This window comes from Pipistrellus hanaki (genome assembly GCF_964339955.1).
Source record: "Pipistrellus hanaki genome assembly, chromosome: 8".
Taxonomy (NCBI): Eukaryota; Metazoa; Chordata; class Mammalia; order Chiroptera; family Vespertilionidae; genus Pipistrellus; species Pipistrellus hanaki.
The window spans coordinates 38233363-38246760 of record NC_140510.1 but is presented as its reverse complement, the minus strand read 5'-3'; the positions used below and the strand labels follow the sequence as shown (position 1 = coordinate 38246760).

The following is a 13398-nucleotide window of genomic DNA, read 5'->3' as shown; positions in this document are numbered from 1 at the left end:
TTCAGTATAACTGAAGATTTTGAGTATTATTTTTAATCTCCCTGATCTGACTGACATGCACTCAATAGTAACATATTAATAACTTTATCACTATTATGTGAGTGATAGAATCACTATGTTTTCCCAGTGAGTACTTCCATCAGAGGGATATGGAGTAGGAGATGCTGAGAGGGTAAATTTTAAATTGAAAATAAAAGGGACATTTGAAACTCAGAAACTCCTGCAGAGAGAACCTGTGAAGTTCACAGACACAAAAATCCTTTCAGGTTCCTTTACCTGTGTTTTGTAAAACAAATACATATTATTTTTATTTGGGATGGGTGGGTCATTTCTGAATGATTTGGTAACTTGTCAAAGTCACAATTCAAAGTAGATTTAATTTATTAGTCTGTTCATTCATTTATCATTTCTATCCCACCTAACCCCCAAAAGAACTTGAGGTGGTTATGAAATATTAATTAGTAGTTAATATTTATAGGTTTGATAGTACTTTCTATTAGACCATTGTACTTATTAGAGCATACATTAGTCCAAATAGCTCTTATATTACTGTGTAATAAATGTGCTTTTAGCAGCTAGAATCTAAATCCGGAAGTGGGAGGTCATTACAGAGAACAGTGCAAGAGCAGCCCAGATGGACACCAGCAACTCCAGGCGAGCAGATGAGTAATGGGTACTTCAAGCCATGTCAGCAACAGAATCTGTGGAAGAACTCTGGAGAAGCGAAGACACCGGATATGGGTGACCTGGGAGGATTTAGGAAGCAGTAAGGAAAGGTGAACTCTGAAAAAGTCTAAGCTATGTGGCACATTATACCTGAGAGGGAAAAATATATAACCACCAGAAATAAAAAGGGAGCATTTGAAAATATGAAAGAAAGCAGAAGGAATAACAATGCTTCCAGCAAAGGGAAAAGGAAAGAATTGTTTGAACCTTTCTTATGTCTGAGGAAGACATTAAAGCACATTTCCTCAGAGACAAACAGAGATCAAGGGAAAGAACAGAGGAGAATTAAAATGCACAGAGTTGTAGAAACTGGGAAGTCAGCTTAGAAAACACAGTGAAAGCAGTTCAGGAAATGGCCTTGAGGGGAAGGGAGCACCAATCCTGCAAAGCCTTTGCAGTTGCCTTCAATTATAATGGAGGCTGTGCACACATATTCTCTGAAGAGAGACCCACCCAAGGGTTTCTGATTTTCTGCTCACACATTGCTTGGAGAAAGACAAGCTGTCAAAAAACCATAAAGAACCATTTTAAGAAATAAATTGAAGCTTTCATCTCGTCAAAAATGTGTGATTAGAAAAATAAATCATATAGCTCTTTCAAATTATGACTGCAAAAGTAAAAAATGCTATTATATACATCCTACTTGCATGTAATGAGATATAGTCTACAAGACTGTTCTCTTGGTATTTATTTTTATTTCTATCGTAAACTTGAAGCTTTCAACGGGTTCTTTTGGAAGGGGCAACTGACAGTTTTCTTATTCATTCGAAGAATCTGTGAATGCATTTTATACACAGCAAAATGAAAGACTGGGTAAGTTAAAATGGAATGATGCAAACACTGTTCTGACTTAATGGTAATGGCAATCATTAACTAAAGATAAATAAAATTCATTGGCATTTTTACTCCTCCCTCCCAAAACAGAATTCATATTTAAAGTATTTTTAAAAATGAGATCTCAAAGCAGCAATTCCTAACACGCAAGAACAGTATATCATTTGGTCTTCGAAGTCCCGTACAGGTGCTTTTCACTAACCTTCCTGTTCGCTGGAGCTCAGGTCCACTGTGTCCTCCGTGGGGCTCTGCTTCCCCATGAGCTGCTGTTCCATTTGGTACAGCAGGAACCTTCCTCTTCTCCTGTTGGAAGTGTTTTGGTTTGTAAATATCAGGTGCTACTTATAAATACCAAAACCAAAATGTTTCCCTTGAGACAATATGCATAATAGCTAAGACCCAGACATCATTACTTATTTGCTGCAAGTTATCTAGTTTCCTAAAGCTTTACACCATTAATGTGCCCACGAGAATGAAATGGGTTTTGGACATTTTTTCATTCTTTCATCTAATACTTATTGAGTACCTAGTGAGTGTCATTTATGGTTATGGATACTAGAGATGCAAAGATGATCGAGAAAAAGTATTCCATTAGTGAAGACAAATAATTAACCTACAATGTCAGGTAGAGATAAAGCTCTGAAGTTAGAGAAGGGGACAGAAAGACCAGGGCCAGGGTACATTGGGGTGAGGTGGTGTTAATATGGTGTTAGTATGCGTGGCATAGTTCAACTGTTCAATAAACATTAACTATTATCATTAGCTATTTTTAAACCGTATTTTCCTCTTTGATTCTGGCTATCTTCCTACTCTAAGAATGATTTATTATATGGTCCTTTCTTACTCATATAGAGATCCAAGACTATTGAGCCAATGACAAATTAACTGAGGTTTATACAAGTGCTATTTTCCCATAGGTGTATTCCACCTACTTTTGTCAGAGACAGAGATTTTTGAAAATCATAAAAATATATTGATGATCTTAGATCACACCAATTTATTCAAAAGTGCCTAAAGAATTGTAAAACAAAACAAAACAAAACATATGTTAAGTGGTTTAATTAAAATGTTTACTTGACTGCCATTCCAAAATCATGTAAACATGTAAACATTTTCTTCATGTTTAGTGTGAAGTGAATTATTGAAGGATCTTATGTACAATGGACATTTAGATAAAATACTACAGGGTTAAAACACAAGAAAAATAGGTTTTGACATGAACAAAATATAGGAAAGTTTGTTGCTTAATATTTTTACAATTTCCCAGAAACATGAATAGATACAATGAACTGAAGTGAAAAGATAAGAGGAAGGATTCCTGTCAACTAATAAAGGAAATGCCTTTACAGGTAAATAATTAGCATATTTTAGTCAAGGGATTTCAGAGTAACCCTCAGCTCTGGCCAAATGACTCAGTTGATTGGAGTATCTTCCTGATTCAACAAGATTACAGGTTAGAGCCCCAGTAAGGGCACATTTCTCTCTCTCTCTCTCTCTCTCTCTCTCTCTCTCTCTCTCTCTCTCTCTCTCTCCCCGCCCCCCTTCTAAAATCAATAAAAATAAATAAAAAAGAATGACCCTCAACCACCTAGGAAAACATTTCTTAGCTTCCACAAGTCTCAGAAAGCAAGTGATATTACTCAGTCTTCTGTGGAAGTATCCTTTAGTAGACAAGCTAACTCATTGTTTTACAATGGAAAGGCTATACACCAAGAAGGCAATGATAAACATTGAAGAATATTTGCCAGGCTACAGAGCCCTTTCCTGAAGAAGTGTTCCTTTGTAGTAAGGGGGTGGGGGAAATGTATTTGAAAGAAAAGTGTGTATGAATAGTATCAATGAATATTCTGAGAAATAATACAGAAAATATTTTTGTTCAGAAACACACATATTTTGATGTTTTAAAACAAATCAATTGTTGAGAAGATATTTGACTACTCAAATTATACAATTTATTCATTCAAACAGTAAATTCTTATGAGAGGCAATTTGTGTCGGGTTCTAGGCCCCACCACTATTGGTCTAGTGGACAAATAAGGCCTGTGGAGCTTACATTCTAATAGGAAAGGCAAACAGTAAACAAACAAATTAATTCATTCTACTGTGTGTTAGATGGATTAAAAGCTATGGAAATGTGAAAATTTAGAGCAGAGTAAGAGGGAGGTTGAGGTACAGGGTGGGTGTTCAGAGAGGAGAGAGGCAATTATAAATACACTGGTCAGGCACTAATCAGTGAGAAAGTGTCATTAAAGAAAAACTTGAGGAAGACAGGGAGTTATCCATGACAATAACTGGGGTATATTCATGCAGAAAGCATATCCAGTGGGACAGTCTTATGGCAGCAGAGTGGCTATGGGGTTTAAAGAACAAGGAGCAAGCAGGTCAATAGAGTTGGAGAGGAGTAAGCAATGAAGAAACTGGTAGGGGATGACTCCTGAGAGGTGAAGGGAGGACAGACTGTGTAGGCTTCATAAACCATTGTATCTGGCTTTTAGTCTCAGTGAAATGATGAACTTGTGCAGGGTATTGAGGAAAGGATGAGTGTGATCTAACTTGGAGTCACACTGGGTATTTATTGAGAACAGATTCTAGGGACCAAAGGTAGAAACAAGACCAGTTTGGAGGCTATTTCAGTAATCCAAAAGTATTATGATGGCAGCCTGCAATGCAGTGGTAGCAGTTGTAATAGCAGGAAATTGTTTTATTCTGGATAGATATTGAAGGCACTGCCAAAAGTTTTCTGGCAGACTAGAAATCGGATATAAGAAAAAGTAGTAAAATGTTTGGCTCCATCAATTGTAACTGTGGAGTGAGTACAACTGTAAGTGTGCAATTAGTCCTATCAAGACGGGAAGGTGCTGATGGAATAGAATTTAAGAGAAGATCAGTTTCTTATTTACTTCAGGAAGCATTACATTGACTTTCCTCATAGAAATACAAAGATGTGTACAGAAATAAAATAGTCTACAATTCAGTTCAAACTTTAGGACATGATAAGTTTTATATATCTAAAAAACATCCAAGAGGAGAACACAATAGGCATTTGGATAAATAACTCTCAAGTTCAAGATGAAATATAAATTTGAGAGAAGATTTAAAGCTATAAAATTGGAAGATAGTACCAAGAGAATGAGTATCGATAAGGGACAGGATATGACTAAGGACTGAATCCTGCATCACTTCAACATAAAGAAATCAAAGAGAAGAGAAGAAACCAGAAAAGAAGACTGGGAAGAAGTAAAAACCAAAGAAAAAAGTATACCAAAGAGTTATCAGCTCTGCCAAATGTTGATGATTAATAGGCCAAATAACATGTAGACTGAGGTGGACCATGAAATTTTGCATTGTAGAGATATTTGATAGCCTTCAAGTAATTTTAGTGAAGTGAGGGAAGCAAATGACTTACCTGAGCAGGTTTAAGAGAGAATTGGAGGAGAGGGATTGGAGGCAGGTAGTCCAGAGAACTTTTCTGTGGCATTTAGTTGCAGTGGTAGCAATATTAACAATTTTTTTTTAAGATATGAAAATTAACAATGCTGTATGCTAACAGATGATACAGAGCAAAAGAAATTATGAGACACGGAAGAAAAAAATGATAATTGGTAGATATGTCTTTGAGTAGATGTGTGAAGAGGGGTAGGAGTGCACAGGTAGGAGGCTGACTTCGGATAATTCATCAATAGTATTATATGGGAGGCAGAGTATGAGGATGAAGATGCTGGCAGGTGGATAGCTGGGGTGGTGGGAGTCTGTGGAAATTCTCTTTTAATCATTTTCTATTTCTCGGGAAAGTAAAAAGCAAGTCAACATCTAAGAGTGAAGGTCAGAAAGGATGTGATGATGGTTTGAGGACAGAAAACAGGTGTGAAATGTCATCTAGAGAGAATGATTGGACTATGAACTTGTAACATTAAGGGCCCACTTGGGGTATGTAGTCAAGAATTATGTGAGATCACTCAGTGTAATTACATGTTTTCCTTTAGCCACATTCACTTGTACCAAGGCAGATACAGACTAAAGAGTTGCATTCAAACAGGGTTGTAGTTTTGACAAGCAAGTAAACGGCATGAGAGAAAAGCAAAGAAATTGAGGGTATACACAAGGGAGTGATTATAATGACTGATAAAATGATATTTTCAGGGTTATCACTTTAGGTGATTGGTTATTCTTCTCTTAACCGAAAGGAAAAATACCTAAAATTTCATTATTTATACATTTCAAAAGAATAACAATCATGGAATTATCACATGGGGGGGAGGGGGAAAGCATTATTTGAACAAGTCTGAAGTCAGAGTACTTAATGTATAATACTTCATTTTGTTTCATCTAATAAAAGAAATTTTCATAGTGTGTTATTCAATTACAACATACATTAAAAATACTAATATAAAGAAGCATACAGCTTATCTCTAATTCAAATTCATTACACAAAACTGTGTTGTCTAAAATGACAGCCACTAAAAACATGTGGTTATTTAAATTTAAATAAATTTAAGTTTAATATTTAGTTCCTCAGTTGCAATGGGTACATCTCTTGTGCTCAATAGTGACTTGATTTGTTATATATCATAGATATAGAAAATTTCTATCCTTGCAGAAATTTCTATTAGACATGCTGACATAGAATGTCAGTATAGAGAGGTTAGGACATCTGTTCATGATCATACAAATAAATAAGATCAGAACCCAGAGGTCTTGATTTTTAACTCAATGTTCTTTCTACTATTGCCTCCCAATACATTCTGATCACCTCATAAAAATAATTTTAAAAATACAGAGCTTGCCGGGACCAGTTTGGCTCAATGGATAGAACGTCAGCTTGGGGACTGAAGGGTCCCGGGTTCGATTCCGGTCAAGGGCATGTACCTTGGTTGCGGGTATATCCTCAGTAGGGGGTGTGCAAGAGGCAGCTGATCGATGACTCTCTCTCATTGATGTTTCTAACTCTCTATCTCTCTCCCTTCCTCTCTGTATAAAATCAATAAAATATATTTTTTAAAAAAATTCTTTAAAAAAAAAATACAGAGCTCCCATGCTTCAACTTGCCTTAATAACATCATTACTCAAAGACAAGGTGTTCTTAAAAAAAAGTTTAACTTCAGTTTTAATATTTGACAAACTAACAGGGATTTTTTAAAAGAAAGAAAAATTATAATACTCTCAACAATAAAGGTTTTTTTAAAAAGTTCTAGAGACAGTTAGTGGTAATAGCTGCACAACAATGTGCAAAATTCTTAATGACACTTGAGCTGTACACTTAAAAAATGGTAAAACTTTCTGCTATATACATTTTGCCACAATAAAGAAAAAAGAGAAAAAAAGAAAAACTAATTGGTATTAAAAAGTGACTTTAAAAGTCTGTCTCAATGTATTTATATTTTTGTTAAATTTTCTAAATAACACCAATTAAAAAGCTTAGTATTTCAGAAAGCATTATATCACCTTTTCTACTATTGTAATGGCAAAGATGTAAACAAGTACAAAAATAGGACAGTGTACAACCCTTAAAATTACTCCTTAAGCAACTTCTTTTATTTTAGCAATAGATTAACTGAAAATATATGGCTGCAGTTATAGAATGACAAAATTGTTATTGCTGAGAAAAGAAAAGCACATTATCTTTAATGTTATGAAATGACTTCAGGATGAAAACACAAAAATGAGGCAGATGTCAGCTTATTTTCCTTGCATTGAGAGTGGGATTATGACACCTTTTTAAAATAGGCACGTTTGAGTGGTATATCTGCTCACTTGCACATCTCTAGCTAACTAAAAGAACTTCCATGTCCAGGATTGGGTCAATTAGACCATCTGTTACTTCAACTAGTGTAGTCAAGTCAGACCAGCCTGGACTCCATAGGGACAAGAGCCCCAAACAAGGCTACTCGATGACAACTGGGATAGTTGTAGGAGGCAGACTCAGTAGAAATAGAGGTGATACTATGAGGAGTGGGATTAACAAACATTTGGTCACCACTCTCAACAAAAGCATGCCTACATTAAGAAAATGAACCCAAATAATAGCAACAATCTTTGTTTCTATTTTCCTGGGGGAAAAAATATATATATAATGAGTAAATGTGCATTAAATTTTTATAAACAGAATTTCTTCAATTTTTATGTCACACCTCCACACCAAGATAAAACAAACATAAGATTTTTAATTTAAAATGCTTCCCAATTAATATGATCAGCAGTAATAGGAAAGTTTTCTATATAATAAAACTAAGCCATGCCTTTCAAATTTTTTTTTTAATACTTGCTAACTTCTAAGTGATGCATCAAAATATAGGAAGGCAGTAAAGGACTTTTTCTTATGCCATATTTTACATCTTTATTAAAAATTTAATTTTCCTCCAGTATAATATGTTTTTAAATGGGTCTAAAATCTTTCCAGGGATATGGGACTGTTTTATTTAGTAGTATATCATCAATAGACCAAATTTCTCAGTGAAGTGTGTTGCATACGATCATGGAAGACTTTCTAACTTCTTAAAGGTTAAATAGGTCCTGGTACCAATTCCATGTGAAAGAAAGTGGGCATTCCCAGCACCACCAAGCAATGCTCCAGACACCATCTGGGTGTCCTATAATTCAACCCAGCTTTGACACTATCTCCCCAGAAATAGCATCGGATACCACAGGTTGAGGACTGAGTCCTGCAAGGCTGCCCCCTTACTGCCCTCCCCCCTACTTCAGTTAAAAGTTGCAAGCTCAGGTTCCCAAGACCTCCCTCCTTGGGGTTCAACTAATTTGTCAGCGTGGATCACAGGAAACGCAGAGAAACATTGTACTTACTAGACCACCCGTTTATAAAAGGATATAACTCAGGAACAGCTCATGTTAGAGATGCAAAGGGAAGATAAGGGGAAAGGGCAAGCGGTGTCCATGTTCTCTCCCGGTGCACAACTCTCCTCAATCGCCATGTGTTCACCAACACTGAAGCTTATGGAAGCTTCATTACAGAGGCAGATTGATTACAACATTGGCCATTGGGAATTGAATTCAATCTCCAGCTCCTCTCCCCTCCCCAAAGGAGGAAGGTGAAACTGAAAGTTCCAACCACCTAATTACAATATATAGATGGCATTGCTGGCAATCAGCCTCCCTCTTTAAGTGAGTTCCAAAACCCTCCTTCCTCAACCTAACAAAAGACACTTTTGTTACTCTCGTAACAGGAAATTCTCAAAGTTTTAGGAGCTCTGTGCTAGAAACAAGAGGAACACCAAATATATATTTCTTATTATAGAGCACAACATCACAGAGGTTATAATTTAAGCGTGTCAATCTTTGTGATAGGTGATACTATTTTGGTGCATATATTTAAAAGACAAGTATTTGCAAGTACGCATACCTGGGAAGGAACATTTTTTGGAGGCTCTATACGAATGCTGGGATCCCATTCTCCAGGGGGAAGAACAGTAACCTGATCCAGAAACTCATCAATTCCTGATACCAAGTCATTGCGATCTTTAGCTTTGTAAGCAACATCGTGAAATACCTATAAGGATGAAAATAAATATCATTTATAGATTTTAAAAGTTATAAAATCTTAATGTGTTCAGTGTTTCCATTTCCCTGTTACCTCATCTGAGATTATAGAATTTGGGGGAAAAAATGATGTTTCCAAGTAAAATATTATAATTTAGTTTTATATATGAATGCCCACAGACATATATTTTTCTCAGAATGCCAGAATGAATGCCAAAATTTCTGGAGGTGAGAATAAAGGGAAGGGGAAGGAGGATGGAAGAGATGAGACTAAAATTCTGCCAACCTGAAGCTGCTTTTTGGGTGATATTGGTTTTAAGCTATTTATTAAGAAACAAATGACTCAAAGAAACTTTTATTCTTCCCCCTTTTCTGCCCAAGAGATTCAGAGAGAGAAACTTGCTTCAGGAAGAAGATCTTAGGATACAGGTTGAATTAAGTATGGTTTACAAGAAGGCTTTAGCCAGATGCTTATTAGCTAGATATCCCTGTGTCCATGTGTTTTTGAGTCACCGAGCAATGATTTTCTTGCCATGTGTGTTTTGGTATTCCTCAACTACCTGAGGATAGCCCATTTTCACTTCTGAAATCTAATTCCCTGCTCTCCCCCAAAAGTGTCTTTAGATACCCAATGTTGTCTTTGGAATTTTCATGCCTCTGTGAATTCTCCATGTCCACATTCTCTTCTGTTCATGAGTATCTGTTCATTTTGTTATTAGCCCAGCCTAGAAGAACTTAGAAGGTGGGAAGAAAAGTATTAATGTTTTTTTCAGTCCCACAGAAGGAAGCTAATTAAGCTAGAATTAATGATTCAAGCTTGGCAAAGGTTATTTATGTGTGTTAAATCAAACTTTCTGAAAGATGCCTTTGCTTAAAAATAGAGATGAAAATGTATAGACTATATTATATATTTTAGCAATATTTATACCTTGGCATATATGAACTAATTTAACAGGTTAATTTTGTTTCAATTATTAAATAATAAGGTTATAAAATAGAACGTGGGAGTGTTGGCGACATGGCACTGGCAGCAGGCAGCAGTGCAGGCGCTGCCAGACGCGATGGGCCCTGACCAGAGTGGGACTGCACAGGATGGTGGAGCAGGTGAGTGGGCTGCGTCAGGACAAGGCAGGTTCAAGCAGGGCCCAATTGCCCCGCCAATTGCCCTGCAGATGGCGACCAGCAGCAGCAGCAGTAGCAGGGGCAGGGTTACCGCCTGGCTCGCAGGTGCTGAGGGAGCTGGGCAGGGACCTGATGACTCAGGCAGAGGGGGGAACGTGGGGACTTGGAGGCCCCGGTACTGACCAGGGCCCAGAGGTAAGCTGAGACCTGCCCTTCCATGCCAGATGGTCATGCTTTGATCACTGGTCAGACCTAGGGACCACACCCATGAAAGGATTTCATGCACTGGGCCTCTAGTTTGAAATAAGGGTCTTTGCAGATGTAGTTAAGGTAAGAATCCCAAGGTGAGGTCATCCTGGATTACGCTGGCTCTAAATCCAATGAGTGTCTTCATAAGAGACAGAATAGTAGCTGACACACATGTGAAAAGCCATGTGAAAATGGAGGCAGAGACTGGAATTTCGCTGCCACAGGCTGAGAAACACCATGAGCTACCAGAAGCTAGAACGACATGGAAAGATCCCCTTCAAAGCCTTCAGAGAGAATGTGGCCCTGCCGATACCTTGACTTTAGACTACTGGCCCCACAAAAATATGATAAAATACATTACTCTTATTTTAATCACCTTATTTTAATTTTCTATAGCAGCAATAGAAACTAATATACTCAATAAGTTGTTCTTTTTTCCCCCTGAACCTGATTAAGAAAACAATTGATATAAAATCATAAAACACAATTTGAACAGATGTAAAAGAATAATTTCTATCAACCCCCCAAATACAAGTTAAAATCTTCAGATTTTGTAAGGCTGGTAAAAGTTATAGCCAATGTTAATTTGCTCTTTTTTTTTTTTTTTTTTTTTTTTTTTACAGATTTTAAAGTATCTGAAGCCATAAATTCAGTAAATACATCATTAAATTATTTAGACAAGATTCTAATTTTGTATAGTCCCATTTGTTATTTACTACTGAATTTTGAATTTATACTCCTTCTGTGATCTTTTGCATCTGTTCTTTTTTAATAAGAAGAACAATAAAATAATAAAAATAGATTTCCATAAAGTGTTGGGGAATACAAGGACCTAGTTAAACAATGTTACATCTTGTGTTCTCATTTTTATGATCTTACATTTTTTAGATATACACTTATTTGTGAAGCTGATGAAAGCTTTTTTCAGTCCAAAAAAATCTACATACAAATTCTTTACACAGAAAATGTATGTGCTATATCAGAGGGATCACCGGCCCTTGAAAACCATCTATAGTTATAACGGTTCAAAAACTCCCAGGTTAAGAAAAACTAGATATAGGCCATTATAAAGAAAATTTATAGGTGTTGCATCATTTTTATTGTCATGTATACTATTTTTATCATCATACATACTATAAACGTTCATTGTTTTTTCTTGGACCTTAAAATTATTTTGCCTACTCCCTATGTTTGCATGCAACTCTGAACATACTAACAGCCAATGAAGTGTACTACTTCAAATGGGTGAATTGTGTACCCTGTGACTTTTATCTCAATTAAGTTGTTAATATATTTTTAAAAAATCACTTTGCCCAAAACAAGATTAACAATGACAGTAATAATGCTGCTTGCTCTGAAAATACATATAATGTAAGGGGAATATTAATAATATATTCTAAATGTCACTAAATAGCAAATTATTTTTAGAATATGAGGTTTTAAAGTATTATATTCGTGTGTGTGAACTTATTACCCCTTTTAAGCAAACTTCTCCAAAGGAAATTTTACGGTGAAAACAGAAGGAGGAGACAATACAGAGAAATCGAAGTCACGGTAAATTGTCACGATACAGGAACCCCAAAAGCTATGTGTACCTAGTGGCCAAAAATGTTCCCAATGAACTTGAATAAATACCTCATCTGTCATTAGGGTTGCAATCGATCTGCCAATCTCATGGTACTGTTGACCCTTTCCCAGGGGTCCCAGCAGAATGAACAAAAACCTATAATTAAGAAAATAAAACAAATGTTTCATAGTAAAAATAGAAAAATTATCTTAGTAGTACATAATCACTCATCTCAAAGGAATTACTAAATATAGGAATTTCCATGTAAAATACTTCTGTATTTTTTTCACAGTTCATTATTAAGTTGAAATAGTTTATAAGGCTTGTCTCTTATGCTTAAGATTCTTAAGCATTGGGAATTTGTAGTTATTTTTATTTCAGCGTTTCTCTCATTTCATTACTGATAGAGCCTACACAGTTGTTAGTGAGAAGTTTGAGGATTCTATCATTCTTAAGGTGACAAAAGTAAAATCTGCTTAAAATGTTCTGAATTGGTCTGGCAGATGTGGCTCAGTGGTTGAGCATCGACCCATGAACCAGGAGTTCCTGGTCCGATACCCAGTCAGGGTACATGCCCAGGTTGCAGGCTTAATCCCCAGTGCGGGGAGTGCAGGAGGCAGCTGATCAATGATTCTCTCTCATCATTGATGTTTTTATCTCTTTTTCCCTCTCTCCTCTCCTCTCTGAAATCAATAAACACATATTTTTTTAAAATTCTGAATTGTAAAAAAAAAAAAAAATCACTAATAAGTAAATTGTAGAACTAGATAGAAGTGGGGAAAGGTAATAGAGTTGTATGAACAAATAAAGAATCTATGGTCAAAAAACAATAGGTGCATGTAAAATGTACATCAAATAGAAAAAAAAAAAAAACTTATTGTCATGAATCAGAGGCCAGTTAGGCAGAAAAAGCCAGGCATTAAAGACATTAATTTCAATATTGGAGGAATAAAAATACCAGTTGAACTGTGATATTCCATATAAATAGGCAAACTCATGATCACAACTGGAATTTTTTAAAGAAATCAATATATGCTCTAACTTTGCAGGACTAATCAACGCTATAGGGAGAAGGTCAGTGCTTCAGGGAAATTGTAAAAAATTTTAAATGCCCTGTATTCTGCAATATAACTCTACAGCATTCATTTGTTAAATGATTTATGCTCTTAAGTATGAATATCTAATGGCTTTGTAAAATATATGAAAAATAGGTACTATAATTCTACCCTTCATTTACTTAGCAATTATACATGTTTTTACATGAAGCATATGTTACACAGTCCTATATGATCTGACATTAAGTTTTTGTTTCAGTTGAAACCAAGCCCAAGTCAATATCTACCATACAGAATGTCCACTATACATTTAAAACAGGAATACATTTAATGTGGTGGCAGAAGCTTTAACAA

General features: G+C 35.9%; 1 protein-coding gene across 10 annotated transcripts in view; it reads right to left on the bottom strand.

Annotated features, from left to right (window-relative positions):
* The window catches only part of SLC4A10 (solute carrier family 4 member 10), a 215688-nt gene that overhangs the window by 64435 nt on the left and 137855 nt on the right, over positions 1-13398 (bottom strand). For all 10 annotated transcript variants that reach the window (XM_084891509.1, XM_084891514.1, XM_084891510.1 and 7 more), the window contains 3 exons: positions 12058-12145; positions 8915-9061; positions 1763-1863 (listed from right to left, as the gene is read on the bottom strand). In XM_084891509.1, the coding sequence (XP_084747635.1) occupies positions 1763-1863; positions 8915-9061; positions 12058-12145 (336 nt within the window). The remainder of the gene's footprint in view (positions 1-1762; positions 1864-8914; positions 9062-12057; positions 12146-13398) is intronic.